This window comes from Chiloscyllium plagiosum, chromosome 9 (assembly GCF_004010195.1).
Source record: "Chiloscyllium plagiosum isolate BGI_BamShark_2017 chromosome 9, ASM401019v2, whole genome shotgun sequence".
Classification (NCBI taxonomy): domain Eukaryota; kingdom Metazoa; phylum Chordata; class Chondrichthyes; order Orectolobiformes; family Hemiscylliidae; genus Chiloscyllium; species Chiloscyllium plagiosum.
Genome location: NC_057718.1, coordinates 65,605,308 through 65,625,519, shown reverse-complemented (window position 1 = coordinate 65,625,519; position 20,212 = coordinate 65,605,308). Strand labels below are relative to the sequence as shown.

The 20,212-nt window shown below is 40.7% G+C and overlaps 1 protein-coding gene across 2 annotated transcripts in view; it reads right to left on the bottom strand.

Moving 5' to 3' along the window:
- The window catches only part of cnksr3 (cnksr family member 3), a 194,636-nt gene that overhangs the window by 57,748 nt on the left and 116,676 nt on the right, over positions 1-20,212 (bottom strand). For both annotated transcript variants that reach the window (XM_043696125.1, XM_043696124.1), the window contains exon 4: positions 16,706-16,793. In XM_043696125.1, the coding sequence (XP_043552060.1) occupies positions 16,706-16,793 (88 nt within the window). The remainder of the gene's footprint in view (positions 1-16,705; positions 16,794-20,212) is intronic.

The following is a 20,212-nucleotide window of genomic DNA, read 5'->3' as shown; positions in this document are numbered from 1 at the left end:
TTAATAGGAAGGAGACCAGAAGTGTGCGCAAAATGCAAAAGTGGCCTAACCAAAGTCCTGTACAGCCACAACATGACCTCCCAACTCCTATACTCAATGCTTTGACTAATAAAGGAAAGGATACCAAACGCCTTCTTCACTGTCCTATCTATCTAACTCCACTTTCAAGGAACTATGAACCTGCACTCTAAGGTCTCTTCGTTCAGCAACAGTCCCCAGGACCTTCCCACTACGTGTGGAAGTCCTACTCTGATTTGCTTTTCCAAAATGCAGTACCTTATAGCCTCTAGTAACAGGAGCAAGTCACAGTGTGTATATGACTGGTCCAGTTCCATTCCTTGTCAATGGTCATCGACGCCGGATGTTGGCATATGGAGATATAGCGTTATAATGACATTGAATGACATGGGGAGTTGATTAGATCATGTCTGGTTGTAGATGGTCATTGCCTGGCACAAGTGCTACTTGCTACATATCAGACTGAACCTGGCATTGTACATGTCTTATTGCAATATGGATATGTTTGTAACGGGAACAGATATGGGTTATCACTACATTGCGGTAGAACCATGTGTGGGGTAATAGCAAAGAAATGGACTGCCTGTATATGATGCATGACAAATATAAATTAATGGAAAATCTCAAAATATCCAGATCAAAGTTAGAAAAGGTGAGCAAATGGCCAATAATGATGTTTATCTTTAAAATGAAATGTATCCAAATACTTTTTGCTCTGATTCTGTTCTCCTTTTTCCAACTATTTATTAAATGTGGGGAGTTATTTTCAACGTACTGGAGGTATAGTGACAGTAATCAGCAAATGGCACTGCAATAAATAAATTCAACATCTCAAAAAGGTAAAATTATTACCATTGCTCATAATTATGGGTGAACACAATTGGTAAAAAAAAATTTTGATAGTAGGGGCACAGCTGTGCTGAAAGAGGGGCTTTAAAAAAAAGGTTGTGCCCTCAAGTGATATGGACTACACCTATCTACAAGCATCAGATGCAGCCTCCTCACACTGGCAAAAGTTTTGCTCAATTATTTTGTAAACTGCAATATGCCTCAGTTTTTAGCAATACAGATCAAAAGATGTGTTTCAAAACGACATTACTCCAGACATAGGGGCATAAAAAAAAAACTTAGTTTGGCCAAATCTTGAGTAATGGAGATTTCATGCAACAGGTGCTGAAAACGTTACAGCCATTTTGTCCAGCACCACTCATTTGATAAGCTGTTCAGCCTTCATGCTCCATCATTGGACAGTGAACCATTCCTAAACTAATGAATATGAAGCCAGCAGCTTAAATCATTCTCTCTTTCAGAAATCCAGTGACTTCAACTCTTGGCACAAAGTAAATGGAACATGTTAAAAATATGCTAAGAATATTTCATTCTCAAAATATGCTGGCTCTATTCATATCAATTCTTTTTCATTTATACATTGCCATTGGTTGAATTAATAATGCATTTTTGATGCTTATATGGAATCTTTGTTTCCACGGCCTTCGCTGTCCCCTTTTGTTTCCCCAAAGTGAAATCATGTGTTGGTCACAGGAGAGAATATGTTAAACAATACTTAGTTTCAATACAGTTTGATTACAAAATTAAAAAGAAACATTCCAGAAAATTAAGATTGGTTTTGTGTCTAATTCCTTGATCAAAGCTATTCCCACAATTAAGTAGTTGGGCAGATTTGGTGTCAGGCAACAGATAATGTTATAATATTTGCGATTTTGTGGTGGGTGGAGGAAAATGATCAAAGAAAAGAATCATGAGGGTACAATGTACAGTCAAATTGCTCATTGCTGGAAATGACAATGGATTCATAGTATTAAAGTGAACACAATGTCCACTTGCCATCCACTCAGGATGCAAATTGCAACACTATAAATTGGAAGATTTTTTTACTTCATTGAAGGAGTTCCAATAAACTGCAATCATGTGTTTAATCTTGAAACGTATAATAAATACAATTAATGGCAGCACTATTATAGGCAGTATTTTGAGGAAAAGATATGTGTTACAGACCAACTGTCAACCCTATCTCAGCAATCGATATCCTGTCATACCCTCCCCTCACATAATTAATGCCTGATCCCACTAAAAAGTATCCAAATCATTGTAGGAAATACACATTAACATACCAACATCAAATGAAAATAACCATAGGCAATTTCATCTTCGAACTTCCATTCATTAGCATAAAAGCTCCCTTAGTCACCAAGGAGTTAAAACTACAGGAGGGTACATCATGTAAAACTCAGTGGTCATTTTATGGACCCTGTTTATTAACAGTGTTGAACTTCAAACAGATTTCAAATCAGCTTCTTGGTATTGACATAGCGCTTAAGTTTAGCGGTCTCTGCAGCTAATAAATCTAGTAATACTAAATTATCCCCAGCTTCAAGCAACTTCAAAGGGATTTTCATGTCCACTGTAAAAGGAAGTTCGTTTTGTTATTCTGCCCAATGAAGTTTGGCCCAATTACATTGAAAGAAGTCCATATGCAAATCTGTTTTTAAATACTAGAGACATTATACTCATGTGGGGCATAATTCTCCCCACCTAAAAAGATCCCATTAATCAAATTCCAGTTTCTTCTGAAACAACTAACATACAAGATTTGTAAAACAAAGTTGCCATATTGTAAGTCTCTTCTGCTGCTTTATCAACAATCCTTCATCAAACACAAGGTCATAAATGGGGATGTCTGATGATGATTGAAAAGCTTTCCAGTGTTCTTCAGAACAAAATAAGGGGTGCTTAGCTCTGTATAGCAAGGGGGAGGGATGTGGGGAACGAAATGCCCCTCCAACTATGAGGGGTTATAGTACTGTTCACCTCACAAATAGTGCTGACTCTTTTCCCCCTTATTTTTATTGTTATTCAGTCAGTCCATGAAAACATCAAGCTAGCCTTTTCCCATAAATTGTCTACATGCCAAAAGGGTGGCAAAATAATTTTGATGTATTTTTGCATTAAACAATATTCACTTGTGATTTGAGCATGGACATGGAAAATGGAACCTGCAAAATTATGTAACTGAACTGGGTACTTTCTCATGTACACATAATGCATGTTCATAAGACCACTTTGTATGATTCACATAATTAATGCCTGATCCCACTAAAAAGTCGATTAAATGTGAAATCTTGCAGTGACTCTTCCTTCATTGTGATCTGTAGAATTTGGTAAAAATTACATATTTGTTAATAAAATGATTTGGAAACATCAGGTCAGTAAAACTGTTCGTTAAGATACTTTTCTTTCAATGCCTTAGCTTTCAAAAGACCACAATTACAAGAACACATTAACAGGAACAGCAATAGACTATACAGCATGTCAAGCCTATTCCACCTTTCGATACAATCATGGCTGATCTTTGACTTCAATTCTACTTTCCTGCTTATTTCCCATACCCTTGATTCCCCAAGAGACCAAGAGTCTGTCTATCCCATTCTTTAATGCATTCAACTAGAGATACTCCAAAACAGTCTGGGACAGAGAATTGCAAAGATGTGCAACCCTTTGAGTGAAAAACATCATCTGACTTCTAAAGTAATCAGCCCCTTATCCCAAATCTGTGCCGAGTTTTAGAATGTGCAACCAGCAGAAACAATTTCTCAGCATCCATCCTACCAGAATCTTGCAATCTTCAATGAGACCATGTCTTGTTCTTCTAAGCTCCAGAGAACAGAGACCTAATTTGCTCAGCTTATCATAGAACACCACCATTTTCCCAGGGCCATTTTTGTGAACTTATGCTGTCTCCAAACCAACTACATTTTCTTGGATGTGGAAACCAAATCTACATCAGTACTCTAGATGTGGTCTCACCAAAACCTTGTACAACTGTAACAAACCATTTTATGTCCATGCTTCAATCCACTTGCTTTAAAGGTCAACGTGCCCATTGACGACTTAATTGCTTGCTCTACGTGCATGCTGACTTTGTGAACCTTGCCTGCACACCCAAGTCCTTAACAAATTTGACAACTTTCAAAAACATTCTACCTTCCTAATCTTCTGACTGAAGAAAATAACTTCACATTTCCCTAGTTATAATCCATCTGTCATATTGGTGCCCATCGACTAAACCCATCTATACTCTATTTTCAGACTCCATGCTCTCCCCATAGCATATTTTTCCACTAAGCTCTGTATTATCAGCAAACTTAGATTATTTGAATGGATTTGATTGATTTATTGCCATGTGTTCCTATGTACAGTGAAAAGTTTTGTTTTCAAGCAGAACAGGCAGTTCATATAGTAAGCAAGGACATATAGATCTATAGGGTGAAAAAACACTAGATAGAGGCATACAATTTACATCTAACAGGGTGTGAGCTAGGCAAGATCAGCATTATTTGAAGTTAGAGAGGCCATTCATCAGGCTAATAATGACAGGGGAAAAAGCTGTTCCTGAATCGTGTGTATCTGTGTTCAAGTTTCTGTATCTTTTGCCTGATGGAAAAGGTTGTAGGAGGTTGCTGGGATGCAAAGGGTCTTTGAGGATATTGGCAGCCTTTCTGTGGCCGTGTAAATGGAGTACATGGATGGAAGGTTGGCTTCCGTGATGGTCTGGGTTATACACATAACTTTCTGTAGTTTCTTACATTCCTGGGAACAGCAGTTGCATACCAGGCTTTTATGCACCCTGGACAGTATGCTTTAAATAGTGCATCTGTAAAAGTTGGCAAGGGTCCTTGCGGACATGCCGAATTTCCTGAGCCGCCCGAAGGAAGAAGTGCTACTGTGTCTTCTTGACCGTTGTATCTACGTGGAGAGTCCAGGACAGGTTGTCGGTTATCATCACTCCTTGGAACATAACACTCTCCACCCTCGGCTCTTGTGATGTTGATGGGGGCCTATTCTCCTCTCTTCTTTCTGAAGAAAATGATCAGTTCTTTAGTTTTACCAATGTTGAGAGAGAGGTTGTTCTAATTGCACCACATCACCAAGCCCTCTATTGCCTTTCTGTATTCTGACTCCTCATTGTTTGATATCTGGCTTACCATGGTGGTGTCATCAGCAAACTTGTAGATGGCATTCATTTGGAATTTGGTAATACATGTATGGGTGTACAGTAGGGGGCTGAGGTCCCCCGGTGTTGACTGTTAACATGGAGGAGGTCTATCTTCACCTGACTGCAGTCGGTGGATCAGAAAGCTGAGGATCCAGTTGTAGAAGGCGAAGTCAAGACCTAGGTGTTGGAGTTTTGCAACCAGTGGTGGGGATAATGGTGTTGAAGGCGGAGCTGTAATGGATGTGTAGGAGCCTGACTTCAGTGTCCTTGTTGTCGAGATGTTCGAGGGACAAGTGTAGGGCTAGGGAAATGCTGTCCACTGTGGACTTGTTACTTCGATAGGCAAATTGTAGAGAAATCAAGGCAGGCTGAGAGACTAGAGTTTATGTGGGCGAACAGTAGCCTCTCAAAGCATTTCACGATAACGGAGATCAGAGCCACTGGGTGGTAGTCATTAAGGCACATTGCATATGTTTTCTCAGGCACTGGGATGGTGGTCTTCTTGAAGCAGGTGGGAACTTTGGCTTATTGGAGGGACAGGTTGAAGATACCGGTGAATGCTTTCACCAATTGGTCTGCACAGGATCTAAGTGTTCGGCTGGAGACCCGGTCTGGGCCTGCCACGTTCCTTGGGTTGACTCCCAGGAAGGCCAATCTGACATTTGCAGCCGTGTCAGAGGGAACAGGTGCATCTGGGGCTGTCAGGGCACGTGACACCATGCCACTGGCATTCTGCTTAAACTGAGCATAGAAAGCATTGAGCTCATCAGGGAAAGATATGTCTTTGTCCGCTATCTCGCTCTGCTTCATTTTCTATCCCGTAATGTTCTTTAGAGTTGCCACAGGTGGCAGAAATCTCTATAGTTGGTTTGGGCCTCTAACTTTTTCCTGTACAGCCTCCGGGCCTCTCTGATAGCTTTTGTCTCTTCATTCTTATGACTTGAACAGACAACACAGATTGCAAATAACAGAGGTCAAGAACAAACTAATATTCCACTATTCACCTGCCAAATTCATGTCATCTCATTTTTGCCAACTTCCTGCTGAATGAATATTAAATCAATACTCTCATCCATGCTAAAATATTATCCACAAGTCTGGGGCTTTATCCCACCTCTTAATCTATTGTGCTGATCCTTAACCAATGCCTTTTGGAAATCTACTATATGACATCTACTGGTTCAGCTTTAAGACTTTTTTGATAATAAATCCCAGCATTTTTCCAAAAAGTGATGCTTGGCTAGCTAGCCCACAATTCTGTTTAGTTCATCCTTCCTTTCTTAAAAAGTGGTGCAACTTTTGTCAACATCCAATCTGATGGGACTGTTCCTTAATGGAAACGATTATGTACAATAATGGCTAGCAAAGCCACTATCTCTGCAAATATATTTATAATCTTTACATACATACTGTCGAGTCCAGGGACTTTTCATGTTTTAGCCCTTAGACTATCATCTATTTTGGAATGGAAAAAGTGTGCCTTCTGCAGTAAACAGAACATATTTGTTCAATGCATTTTCCATTGCCTCATTCCCCACACTAAGCTTCTCCTATCCCAAAGGGATTGGATTCTATAAAGCCTACAAGTCCACTACATGGCATTCGATAATCCTATCTTCCCTCCAGTTCATGAAATCAACACAACATGTATCCCTCCAACCATCCCATCTGTCAATCAATGAAAGCAGTCTCTTGAATTAATCATGCCAGTATCAAATGCACAAGGTAAATGACACTAGGTTATTGCATGTTTCTCAAATTGTTCCAACTATCTGATTCCATCATTCTGAAACCAATTACCAATTTGTCCTGTTCATTGTCTTTTCAATAATAGAATAGAATAACATTTGTATCAACTGAAAATGTCTTTTTGATTTTCATTTTTATGTGGGGTAATTGTTTCAAATTAGGATCTGACAAATTAAAATTCCAATAGAGAATGGAAGAGTAGTGAGTGACTGAGTTAGACTGGGGCCTGTGGTAGCTGGTGAAGGAACTAATAAGAGGAAAGAGAATCGACTTGACCTCATCCTCACCAATCTGACCATGAGTATATTGGTAGAAGTGATCACTACATAGTGGATGTGGAAATTAATACTGCCCATCATGTTGCAATGACATCCTGCCTAGAAAGATACATTTTAAAGAGCTAATAGCTCAAAACTGGCATTTTGAGAGGTGCTGTAAGCCTTTGGCCATCATAGAATTGCATTCAACCATCATCTGTAACCTCACAGCCCAGCACACATTCTTTCTACCATTACCATCTAAACAAGTGAACAACTCTTGCTCAAATGAAAGAGTGTAGAAGGGCATATCAAGAACCACACAATGCACAACAAAACAACGAGGGGTCAACCTGGTGAACATACAATGCAGCATTACTTGCATGCCAACAAGTAAATGCAGCATATGGTAGGAGTGGAGATACACTATCCCACAATCAAAGGATTAGATCCAAACTCTGCCATCCTATTGCATGCCATTGTGAATGGTGGTGGACAATTAAACAATTCAGTGGAGAAGGCGATTCTACAAATATTTCTGACCTCAGAGCCCAGCACATCAGCATTTGCAACCATCTTCAGAGTGCTGAGTAGATAATCCATCTTGGCCTCTTCCAGAGAACCCAGCAGGACAAATGCCAACCCTTGCCATCCAAGCGGCATTTGCCTGGTTGTTGCCTCAAGGAACCCGTAAAAGACTAGAGTCAGAATTGGGGAGGGACTTACTGCTGACTGGAATTATACCTAGCACAAAAGATGATTTGTGGGAGGGAATCCTGAGGGATAGGATTTACATGTATTTGGAAAGCAAGTACTGATCAGGGATAGTCAACGTGGCTTTGTGCATGGGAAATCATGTCTCAGGAATTTGAGTTTTTTTTGAAGAAGTAACAAAAAGGATTGATGAGGGCAGAGCAGTGGACATGATTAATATGGACTTCAGTAAGGCATTCAATAAGGTTCCTCATGGGAGACTGGTTAGCAAGGTTAGATCTCACGGAATACAGGGAGAACTAGCCATTTGGACACAGAAGTGGCTCGAAGGTAGAAAACAGAGGGTCGCTTTTCAGACTAAAGGCCTGTGACCAGTGGTGTGCCACAAGGATTGGTGCTGGGTCCACTGCTTTCTGTCATTTATATAAATGATTTGGAGTGAACATGGGCAATATAGTTAGCAAGTTTGCAGATGAAACCAAAATTGGAGGTGTAGTGGACAGTGAAGAAAGTTACCGGAGAGGAGAATGGGATCTTGATCAGATGAGCCAATGGGCTGAGGAGTGGCAGATGGAATTTAATTTAGATAAACGTGAGGTGCTGCATTTTGGAAAAGCAAATCGGAGCAAGCCTTAATGATAAGGTCCTGGAAAGTGTTGCTGAACAAAGAGACCTCTGAGCACAAGTTCATAGTTCCTTGAAAGTAGAGTCGCAGGTAGATAGGGTAGTGAAGGCAGTACTTGGTATGCTTTCCTTTATTGGTCAGAGGATTGAGTATAGGAGTTGGAAGGTCATGTTGCGGTTGTGCAGGACATTGGTTCAGGAGAACTGAAGGGTCTGTTTCTGTGATGTACAGCTCTGATTCTATGATGGTTATGATCGACTTCCAAAAAACCAGTCCCAGAACAGTTCTGCAGGAGCTCTTCAGGGTAATGCTGAAGGCTCAATCATCTTCAGATGTTTGATCATCAGGTCAGAAGTGCCGATGTTTATTGATTATTAAACAATGCTTAATAATTTTACAATTCCTCAGATAATGATGTAGTCAGTATGTACATGCAGAAAGATGTGGTCAACCTCCGGGTTTGGGCTGATAAGTGGTAAGTAACATTTGAGCCACATAAGTGCCAAGCAATGACCATCTGATGATCAAAGGCATTGCAATCACTGAATACCCCACTATCAACATCCTGGATGTTATTAATGACTAGAAACTGAACTGGGCCAGCCTATGAACACACTGGCTCATTCTGCAGGTGATAGCCTGGGAATTCTGCAGCAAATAACTCACTACCTGATTCCACAAATATCGTCCACCTTTAAAGGCACAAGTCAGGAGTCTGATGGAATTCTCTTCACTTGCCTAGATTAGTGCAGCTCCAACAACATTCAAAAAACTTGAATATAATAAAATAAATCAGCTTCCTCGATTAGAAGCATGTTTTCAGTATTCACTCTGCTATCTCTGTACACCAATGCTGCGTAATCTGTAAAATTTACAAGATGTACTGCAGCAACTCACCAAGACGCCTTCAACAGCATCTTCCAAACAGTGACCTGTAACAACTAGAGGGACAAGGGGAGCAGATGCATGGCAACAGCACTACCAGTTGAAAATTCCCCTCTAAGCCACACACCATCCTGACTTGAAACTATAGTTCCATTCCTTCATTGTTGCGACACCAAAATCCTAGGACGCAGCCTCCCCCACCCCCCCTAACAGTAATGTGGGCATACCGACACCATATGGACTGCAGAGGTGACCGAATAAAAGGTTTTTATATAACCATGAGGGGCAGGGATAGGGTGAAAAGGCAAGGTCTTTTTCCCAGGATGGGGGAGTCCAGAGTTAGAGGGTACAGGTTTAAGGTGAGATGGGAAAGATATGAAAGGGACCTTAGGGGCAACTTTATCACGGAGAGGATGGTGTGTGTATGGAATGAACTGCCAGAGGATGTAGTGGAGGCTGGTCTGATTACAGCATTTAAAAGGTATCTGGATGGATATTTAGTTGGCATGGACAAGGTGGACCGAAAGGTCTGTTTCCATGCTGTACAATCTCTATGACTAATTATGGATGAGTAGGTCATGATCTTTTTTCTTCCAATTCCTGCACCTTATGTGAACTTCAACACTTTTTGCCATTTGGGAGATGCTGTGATGGAAGGGTCTCCACCTCAGGATTTCCAAGCTCCAGAGACAGCTGGAGTCACTGTGCAGTGAATTTCCTGGATTGTCTGTTCTACAGGGCCACTTTTTTTTTGTGAATCTTACCTGCAATCTAATATTTTTGCATTTCTCTTTTAATGTGGTCCCCAGAACTGAATGCAAAACGACAGCTGAAACCAAAAAGCATTTTGTACAAGCTCTTTTATTTTTAATCAAAGTGTATGGACATGCTAGCTCATCCAGCATTTATTACCCATCTCTAACTGTCCCTTGGAATTGTCCCAATTAATAAATCATAGGATGCTGCATGCTATTGAAATCCTGCTCTTTACCTGACCTGCCACCTTCAATGATTTATACACATATACACCAACGTCCCTCTGCTCCTGCATCCACTTGAAAATTCTTCTTGTTCACCCAGTGTTCTTCAAACTATAACACTTCACACCTGGCACGGTGGCTCAGTGGTTAGCACTGCAGCCTCACAGTGCCAGGGACCCGGGTTCAACTGTCTGTGTCTGTGTGGGTTTCCTCAGAGTGCTTCGGTTTCCTCCCACAGTCCAAAGATGTGCAGGTTAGGTGAATTGGTCATGCTAAATTGCTCATAGTGTTAGGTGAATTAGTAAATGTAGGGAATGGGTCTGGGTGGGTTGCTCTTCGGAGTGTCGATGTGGACTTGTTGGGCCGAAGGGCCTGTTTCCACAGTGTAGCTAACCTACCCTAACCTATCAGTATTGGGTTTCATGTACCCCACATTCCACTTTATCTATGCCTTTTCAAAGTTCTATACATTAACACAAACTATAAATCTAATTTTCAATAATAATTAATAGAAAATATATGCCAAACATACCTTTCTAAACTAAAATGCTTTCAAAATTTTAGACTTACCTGCTCAAAGGTCACAATATTTCAAAGTTCACTTGCCAATTTTGAAACCGACCATATTTATTTACCAGGAACAGCAAGTACCCTAATACAGACTACCAGGAAAGACCATTACAAATCTTCCTTTAATCTTCTCAAAACATCCAGTAACCATTACAGTTTCTTGCTACGCAGACAATTTTATACCTATGTTGCTACTGTCCTTTTTATCCCCAAAGCTACAACTCAGCTCACAGGTTTGTTGTTGGCAGTCGATGTTCACCACTTCAACAATATTACCCTAATCAATCTTTGCTGTTACTTCCTCAAATACTCTAAACACAATTAGTTAAACACAATCGTTCCTTAAATTCATGCCGGTTTCCTTTAACGAACCTACATTTGCCCCAAAGTTGTGGTTCTGGATCTTTCCTGCCACAGACGGATTTGTACTTGCTGAAGAATGTTCTTGCTAGGGATGCAGTGCAGAGAATGCTTATCAAATTGATTCCTGGGATGACAAGACTGACTTATGTGGAGAGATTAGGTCGATTAGGATTGCATTCATGCAAGGCTAGAAGAATGGGGTGGAATGATCTCCGAAACACACAAAATTCTAACATGAATGTTCAATGCAGGAGGATCCAGAAATAGAAGTTAATAGTTTAAGGATAGGACTAAGTTGAATGGAACTTTCTTTATCCAGAGAGTGGTGAGCCTGTGGACTTCAGTGACTTGGTGATAGTGAAGCCAAAACAACATGTTTTCATGGAGGTGGTAGATATAGGAGGGAATGGCTAAAGGGATCAAGGAATATGGAGAGCTGGGGAAGGTAGGATTAGGATATTGAACTCCATGATCATTCATATTGAATGATAGAGCAGGCTTGAAGGGTCAAGTGGCCTACTCACGCCCTTATGATTCAATGTCATCTCCACACCTTTCTTGAACAACGATATAATAATTGGCAATTACACAGTCCTATTATCACCTAGCCTGAGGAAAACTAGAAAATAAGAACTAGTATTTTAACAATTTCCATATTTGCTTCCTTCAGCACTTATGGATGCATCTTATCCTGACCTGGTGTTTTTATCAGCTTTAAGAACAGACAGTCTGTTCAATGCGTCACCTTCAATTTTAAAGTCTTCAAGTGTCTGAAGTGTCTCCTCTTTGCTTTGAATTGGGCAGTACCTTCTTATTTGGGTAAAGGAAGACATGAATGATTCATTTCAAACCTCAGTACGCAATGCCACCACAAGCAAACCTCTAATCAGCTCTGCCCCTCCTCTTTCAGCCTTTTTACTATTTATATGTTTACTATATGAAAAAATTCTTTCAGCAGAACATTTTTGTTGATTTATGTGGTGGTCTTAAGCAGTTCCTTGGGATTCAAGGTGACTTGCTTCCAGTCCAGTTCCATGGATTTTCTCTGACTCCAGTCCAATTCACAATCTGCAGACTCTGCCATGTTGGGGCAAATGGTGTTTGAAGTAGCATTTGGAGACTTGCATTCTACCTCTGCTCAGAGCACCAAGGTAAGATTGAGATGTCAAAGTCTGTGATCACGGCCTTTCTGAACTAACCTTTTACACTTTCATCAGTCACAAGCCAGTGACTGCTGTGAATAAGAGAGTGTGCTGGATTTTTAGAAATATTTTTAAGGCATCCACAGCAATGTTTCCATTTATTTCTGCGATTTCCTGCCGTGAAAGCTGGAGCACTGGCTAGAACAGTTTTGCAGATACCAGCAACCATATGAATGGCATGCCCCATCCAAAGTAGTGAATACTGCTGTTGGGCTGCCTTTCATGCCACCAAATTTGCAGAGGTAGTGTTGAACTGGTGCCGGAGGTATTTGCTGCAAGTTATCCAAGTTTCTGAAGCATTTAGGAGATGAGACTCTCTCCCGTCTGCTACAAGGAAAAATATTGCAAGGTCCTCCGGCCTACCAGTCAATTAAAAGTAAGGGATCCACAGTAATAAATATGGATTACACAGCATATTAAAGGAAAATCCCATGAACAGCATCAATTGCTGTTTAGCACCCCTACCAAACTCTTCCTACTCAAAAATACTTCCCATCGAGGATCAATTTGCCCACTTGCAGAAACTTATCTTCTGCCTACTCCACAACAATATGCAAACCATGACCTGATCCCCTCCAACAGAATTACCACGGACCTCATCTAAATGGGGATGGAATCAAACACGATTCTGTCATCACATCCTTTTCTTGCTGCAATACTGCACCTCAAATCCAGCAAAATAATCCACAGGCATAGGAATAATCTACAGAATACAGCATAAGATAGCCACTTTTGAGAAGATCTGTAGCTCAGGTCAATGATAAAAGTTTGCAAATTAGCTTGCTGAGCTTGAAGATTGGTTTTCAGATGCTTGTCACAATACTAGGCAATATCATCAGTGAGAGTCTCTGGTTAAGCACTGGTGGTATGTTCTGCATCTCTATTTATAGGTCTTAGTTTTTTTTTCCAAAAAGTGGGTGATGTCATTTTTGGTTCCTTTTTTCCCCCCCAAGGGAAGGTAGATAGGATCTAAGTCAAAGTGTTTATTGATGGAGTTCTGGTTAGAATGCCATGCCTCGAAGAATTCCCGTGCATGTCTTTGTTTTGTCTGTTCTAGGATCTGTGTGTTGTCCCAGTTATATATCTTTGTCTATATGTATAGAAACTAGTGAGAGTGGGTCATGTCTTTTGGTGGCCAGTTAGTGTTCATGTATTCTGGTGGCAAATTTCCTGCTCGTTTGTCCGATGTAGCTTTTTTTTTTAAAAAAAACTGTTCTTGTAAATGACATTAGTTTTGCTGGTGGTATCTTTAGGTTCATTAGTTGCTGTTTAAGTGTGTAGGTAGGTTTGTGGGCTACCATGATTCCAAGGGGTTTGGAAGTCATTTATGCTATGTCTTTGATGTAAGGTAAAGTGGCTATAGGTTTTGGTTGCATTGTCTGCTTGTTTGGGCTTGTTTCTGGGAAAATTGACGAATTGCGTTTACTGGGTACGCGTTTTCTTGTATAGATATTTTTCTTCTGCTTTTTGTAGTTCTTGGGTGCCGCAGTGTGATGTAGCTGATTGAAATAATGTCTTAATGCAGCTCCGTTTGTGGGTGTGGGGATGGTTTCTTCTGAAATATTTGGTCTGTATTTGCTGTTTTTCTGTAGAAGCTGGTTTGAAGCTCTCTGTTTTGTTCAACTGTCACATCGAGGAATGGGAGTCTGTTGTCATTCTCCTCTTTTGTGAATTTTGCACCTGTCAGGATATTGTTGATGGTGCTGTAGGTTTCCTCTAATTTGTTCTATTTTGTGGTGACAAAGGCGTCATCTACATAGCGGACCCAAAGTTTGGGTTGGATAGATGGGAGGGCAGCTTGTTCAAGTCTCTGCATTACTGCTTCTGCTGTGAGCCCTGACATTGGTGACCCCTTAGGTGTTCTGCTGACTTGTTTGCAGGTTTTGTTATTGAATATGAAGTGGATGGTGAGGCACAGGTCCACAGCTTCAGGATGTCGTCTTTGCTGATGAAGTTGATGCTGTCTGGTGTTTGTGGTCCTGGTGCCAGTGTTTCTTTAGCCAGGTTGATGTTGCATTAAGACATTATTTCAAAGAGTTATGTCACACTGCAGCAACCAAGAACTACAAAAAGCATAAGAAAAGTATCTCAGCGAGCTAACTTACAGACTGCATAAACTGTTTAACTTAAAACTAAAATCACTTCAATTTGAATAACTGAAGTTCCAAATGCAGACGACATTTGTGGTCACTAGTTGTGGCTCCTTCTCCAAAGCACAGGTGAATGGGCCATTTTCTCCAAAAGCCCAGCATACTACAGTCTTCTTCCAACCAGTGGATATTTACTAGCTGTTGCGTGGGATGGTAAGTTCATTATACGAGAAGAGATTGGGCTGACTGGATCTGTGTTCACCAGAGTTCAGAAAACAGAGGGGCTCTGATTAACATAAAAAATGTTGACAAGACCAGACAGATTGGAAACAGGGATGATGTATCCCCTGATAAGTAGGTCAGAGCAACAGGTTGCAATCTCAGGACGTGTGGCAGGCCATTTGGACTGAGATGAGGAGGCATTCCTTTCCTCAATGGAGAGTGAGCTTTTCAAATTCTCTACCACAGAAGGCTGTGAAGGCCAAGTCACTAAGTAGGTTTAAGAAACAGAAACAAATAGAGCAAATGATGACTCATAACCTTATCCTGGGAGCCTCCTCTTAACGTAGGCAGGCAGTAATGATGAAATTTATTATCCAGTCAAAATGTGCCGGTTGTAACAATACTATGGCTTTGAGAGATGCATTTTGTCCTGTTTGTTTTTAAATGGAGAAATTAAGAGTGGTCTGTTCCAAGCCAACAAAGTAAACAGCTTGAGAGACCTTTGATTTTTTTAATATAAAAGTTGAACAAATGGGTGGGGACAAGCTCCTCCAGAAGCAGCATTTGAACTTTGGCTTTCAGTAGTTGTTGCAGTCTTGAAGCTGGATGTGGAAGCTTATTTCTTTGTTACAGCTAAAAGCCTGGGTTCTCTTCCTGCTGCTAGAATTGCAATCTATTTTACTTAATTTACCTTTGCCAAGGGTGTATTTACTGGATGTTGCTATATTGGAACAGTTGCTGTTTCATAGTTAAATAACCTATTACTCTGTTGAGTTTTCCAATAGAGTTAAGCTATTTAAATTCTTCTTTCTTTTGTTTGTATTTTAACTATATTGTAAGAATAAAGAGTAGTTTGACCAATCGAATTGCATCCGGAACATAATGCCTTACACTTGCCTTAAGAAACAAGAAACAGCAGGGGTCTAGGCTATCTCTAATATAGGATGGGGGTGGGAGGCGACAGAAGGGTGGTCTGCTCCATGACACAGTTCAGCCTCTAGGCAACCGAGAGCAAGAATATTTGAGAACCAGGTTGTCAAATACAAGATTAAGGTCATGGTTTACGAGGTTGCAGTGATCCCCAAACTCTGACAGCTCCAGAGACTTGTACATCTGTGATTTTTGGAACATTGGTGTGGCACAGCTCAACATGACAAGAAAAACATTTGTTCGCTGAACAGAGGAGACAGTTCCTTGGAAGGCTGTGGTAATGATTCAGAAAAGGAAATAAAGTTCTCTTCACATTCAGCTAAGAACTTTTTAAATCACTCAAAACAATTAAAAAATGTTGTCTTGCAACATTTCTTGAAAACTTTGTATTTGCTAATAGCAGGTACCTGGCCATGTACAATGCAATGCAATTCAACAACAACGTATGTAACAGCCAGTACACAACGATACGTTAGGAGCCATATGCTATTTGAACAAAATAATTTCTTCTTTCAGTGAAGAATATGTCAGGTTGTGAAACTTGGAAGGGTTTAGAAAAGATTTGCAAGGATGTTGCCAGGGTTGGACGATTTGAGCTATAGGGAGAGGTTCAATAGGCTGGGGCTGTTTTCCCTGGAGCGTCAGAAGCTAAGGGGTGATCTTATCGAGGTTTATAAAACCATGAGGGTCATAGATAGGATAAATAGACAAGGTTTTTTCCCTGGGTTGGGGGGAGTCCAGAACTGGAGGGCATAGATTTAGGGTGAGGGGGGAAAGATATTTTAAAAAAAAAGAGACATAAGGAGCAACTTTTTCACACAGAGGGTGGTTTGTGTATGGAATGAGCTGCCAGAGGAAATGCCAGTCGCTGGTGCAATTACAGCATTTAAAAGGCATCTGGATTGGTATATGAATAGGAAGGGTTTGGAGGGATATGGGCCGGGTGCTGGCAGGTGGGACTAGATTGGGTTGGGATATCTGGTCGGCATGGACTGGTTGGACCAAAGGGTCTGTTTCCATGCTGTACATCTCTATGACTCTGACTCTAAGTGAAAATGAAAGTCATAAAAGAATGTATACACAAACCTGTTGAACAATTGTTGTTAAATTCAAGCACAGTTGTATAATCTTATTTTTCATCACTGAGTAATCACTGATCCCTGTAAATGGTGATCTGCAAAACAAAAATGTTTTAGAATAGTATGCATACATATTTAAACATGCAACTTGGTGGAAATGTTCTCATATGTGCATAGCTGTGCATGCGCCAAAATAGATGAAAACATACTTTTAAAATAGATCAACTAAACATTCCACCTAGACAACGGAATTATTTGACCTAAATGAAATGTGAGTTCAATAACAATTTGAGTACATGCAACCAGTTCTTAAGCAGCAGTACGGTGAACTTTGCTGGGTAGGTTCAGAAAGACTTCTAGGGAAATCCTTCTCTTAAGTAAACCTTATTTCAGCACTCAATGTATATGACTCAGAATTGGATGGCTAGTACATTGAAAAGTTGGTTTGCCAGAATTTACCAACCCAGACTGGACAGACTCAGATACAGACGCATTCTTAACAGTCACAGGTTGACAACACTGAACTGTAACCCAGGTGATACATGATACCTGAGAAGCACATAATGATGTCATATTGGATACTTATTTTAGATGAAATCAGCCTACATCTAGCCTTGTTACATGTCACATAGAAGAGTTTAACAATTGCAATGCATGTCAGCAATTGAACCATGCAATTTTCTTGCTTTGGTTGATCAAATGGACAGAACTAAACAAAGAATGTGCACAACAGCTCATGAGAAATGGAGAGCAGTCAGATTACAGAATAACGTCCAAGCAAAATCATGCATTATTCTGAATCTCTACAGTACTGATTTCCAATTAGGTACAAAAAGTGCAGAAATGAAACTTCATTCTTGTACTTTGAAGGGCAATTGTCACAGCATATCATTCTAAAATTTTTCCTTCAGTAAATTTGTTCCTTTTACTCAACATCACATATCTCCTTCTCCAACATTTTTATTTCCTGCGGCACACAATTCACAATTTTAAAAGGTGAGGTTCCTTGTAAAGATTTAAAAGGTTGAATCATAAAGTTTTAATGGTTGCATGCTCGGTCCAAAATACAAGTTGCTTCCTATACCTGCGCAGTACACCCAACACACTATACTGTGGAGTGTCAACGGTGCCCATAATATTTAAATGCCCTCTTCTCCATCCCACAACCTGTGATCCATTCCTTGCAAGACTGTAGGCAGCATATCAAGGTTGACTACCCAAGGCTAGTTTAATAAAATTTGTGCTACTAATGCAACTGATCCAGCATAATAGTTGTAAAACAAATGCATGGAACCCAATTGACTCTATTGATAATATAACAAATTTCATGTATATTTGAGGTTCATAGTAACTGAACATAGGGAACTATGGTGAGAACTCAGAGGGGACAGTGACTATAAAATGATAGAATTCATCCTGTAGTTTGAGGGGGAGATGTTGGAGTCAAACATAATGGTTTTACAATTGTGCAAAGTTAACTACAAAGAAATGAGGGAGTTGGCCAGATCTAATTGGAACTGGAGCCCAGTGGGGAAGACAGTGCAGCAGGAGTTTCTGGGGGTAATTCAGGAGGCACAACAGAAATCCATCCTCAGGAAGAAACAATATACTAAGGGGAGGATTAAACAACCATGTCAGGGACAGCATTATAGTACAAGAAAATGCATACAACGTGATGAGGCATTGTATGAAGCCGTAGGACAGGGAAGCCTTTTTTAAAAAAAAGCAAGAGACAGAAAAGCAAGAGACAGAAATTGGAAAAGCAATAAGGGGGAGAAGAAGAAATGAGAGTAACCTAACTAGTAATATAAAAGAAGATTGCAAGAGTATGTTTAGATATCTGAAAGTTAAGAAAGGTGCAAGAGTGAATATTGGACCGATGGAAAAGTAGAGTAGTAAAGGAGATCAAAAACAGCAGAGGAATTGAATAGTACTTTGCATCAATTTTCACAACAGAAGACCACCGGCAACATACCAGAACTTCAAGAGATACTAGGTAAGTGCAGTGACCATCACTAAGGACAAAGTGCTGGACAAGCTGAAAGATCTGAATGTGGGCAAGATGGAATATATCCCAGAGTTCTGAAGGAGCTAGCTCAGGAGATTATGAGGCATTGGTAGTGATCTTTCAGCAGTCAGAAGACTGGAAAATAGTTAAACACTGTTTAAGAAGTGAGGCAGGGGGATCCAAGATGGCAACGACCCAGCAAGTCTGAGTCTATAGTGCTCCTCCCAAGACTTGGGAAAAGCAGGCCACCCGCCTCCTCTACACTCACCAAATCACTTAAAATAGTTTTAATTAATGTCATTAGTTGCTCAGTACTGAATTTAAACAATCTAATCTCCTGTAAAAATGACTAAAGGGAAGGGAGCCCGCAGTTCTCAGCGGGCAGGAATCCCTCCCCCACCATCCCCAGCTGCAGCTGAGGAGTCCGCAGCCACCCCGGGGGACTTCCCTATGGTGGCGAGCCTCGTGGAAATAATCTCCAAACTTGACGTGAAGATCGACGCCTTTATTGAAGAGTCCCAGAGCCGATGGAATTCACCTCAGCCGCGCTACAAAAGCGCAGCAAAGAGGAAATCAAGCGCCAAGTCGGAGGAGCGGAGCTAAAGGCCGCGACCTCCGAGACTATAGCAGAATTGGATGTGAATCAGGTCCGGACTCTCGAACAGCGAGTCCGGACCTTAGAAAATCACATCGACGACCTCGAGAATTGAGGTCGTCGAAAAAACATTCATTTGCAGGGCCTTCCCGAACGGGAAGAGGAAGGTCAGCTTACAGCGTTTCTCGAATAGTGGCTTCCACAGCTTTTAAATCTGGAGGCTGGATCAGGCCAGGTAAGAGTGGAATGGGCCGATCGGGTTTCTGGCTCAAACCAGCGCACCCGCCTGGTCCTGTTCCGGCTGCAGAGCTATAAGGAGAGGCAGATACTCTTAGAAGCTTCCAGAAATCTTGGGAAAGGTCCCGAAGCCATGATTTATAAAGGATCCAAGATTATGTTATTCCAGGACTTTTCCCGAGTTCTGGTCCAAAAGAGGAAGATGTTTGATGAAGTGAAGAAATGTTTAAGGGACTTAAATATTCAGTACTACTTGTGCTACCCAGCGACGCTACGCTTTAGCCATGAAGAGTCCGTCTACAACTTTGGATTGCCGGAGAAGGCCAAGGAATTTTTGGACTCTCTTAGATAAATTGTAAGAGTTAATTGATGTTGTTTTGCTCTTCCCCCACCCCGGTTTACACCCCCTTTTTTTTTTATATTAATCCCTTTCATCACCTTACTGTTTAATATTATTTTGGGGGGTGGGAAGGGAGGTTTATTTATTTGTTCTCTACTTAGCGATTTTCTTTCCCCCCCCCTCTTTTTTTTTTAATATATATATAGGCTGGGGGGGGGGTCTAGGTAACGTAGGTGAGGGGAGGTGGTTACCTTATCCTTTTTTTTTGTCTTTAGGAGCAGGGTTGTTTTTCCCTGTTATTTTGTATTACTATATTTAATTATTACTTGTTGAG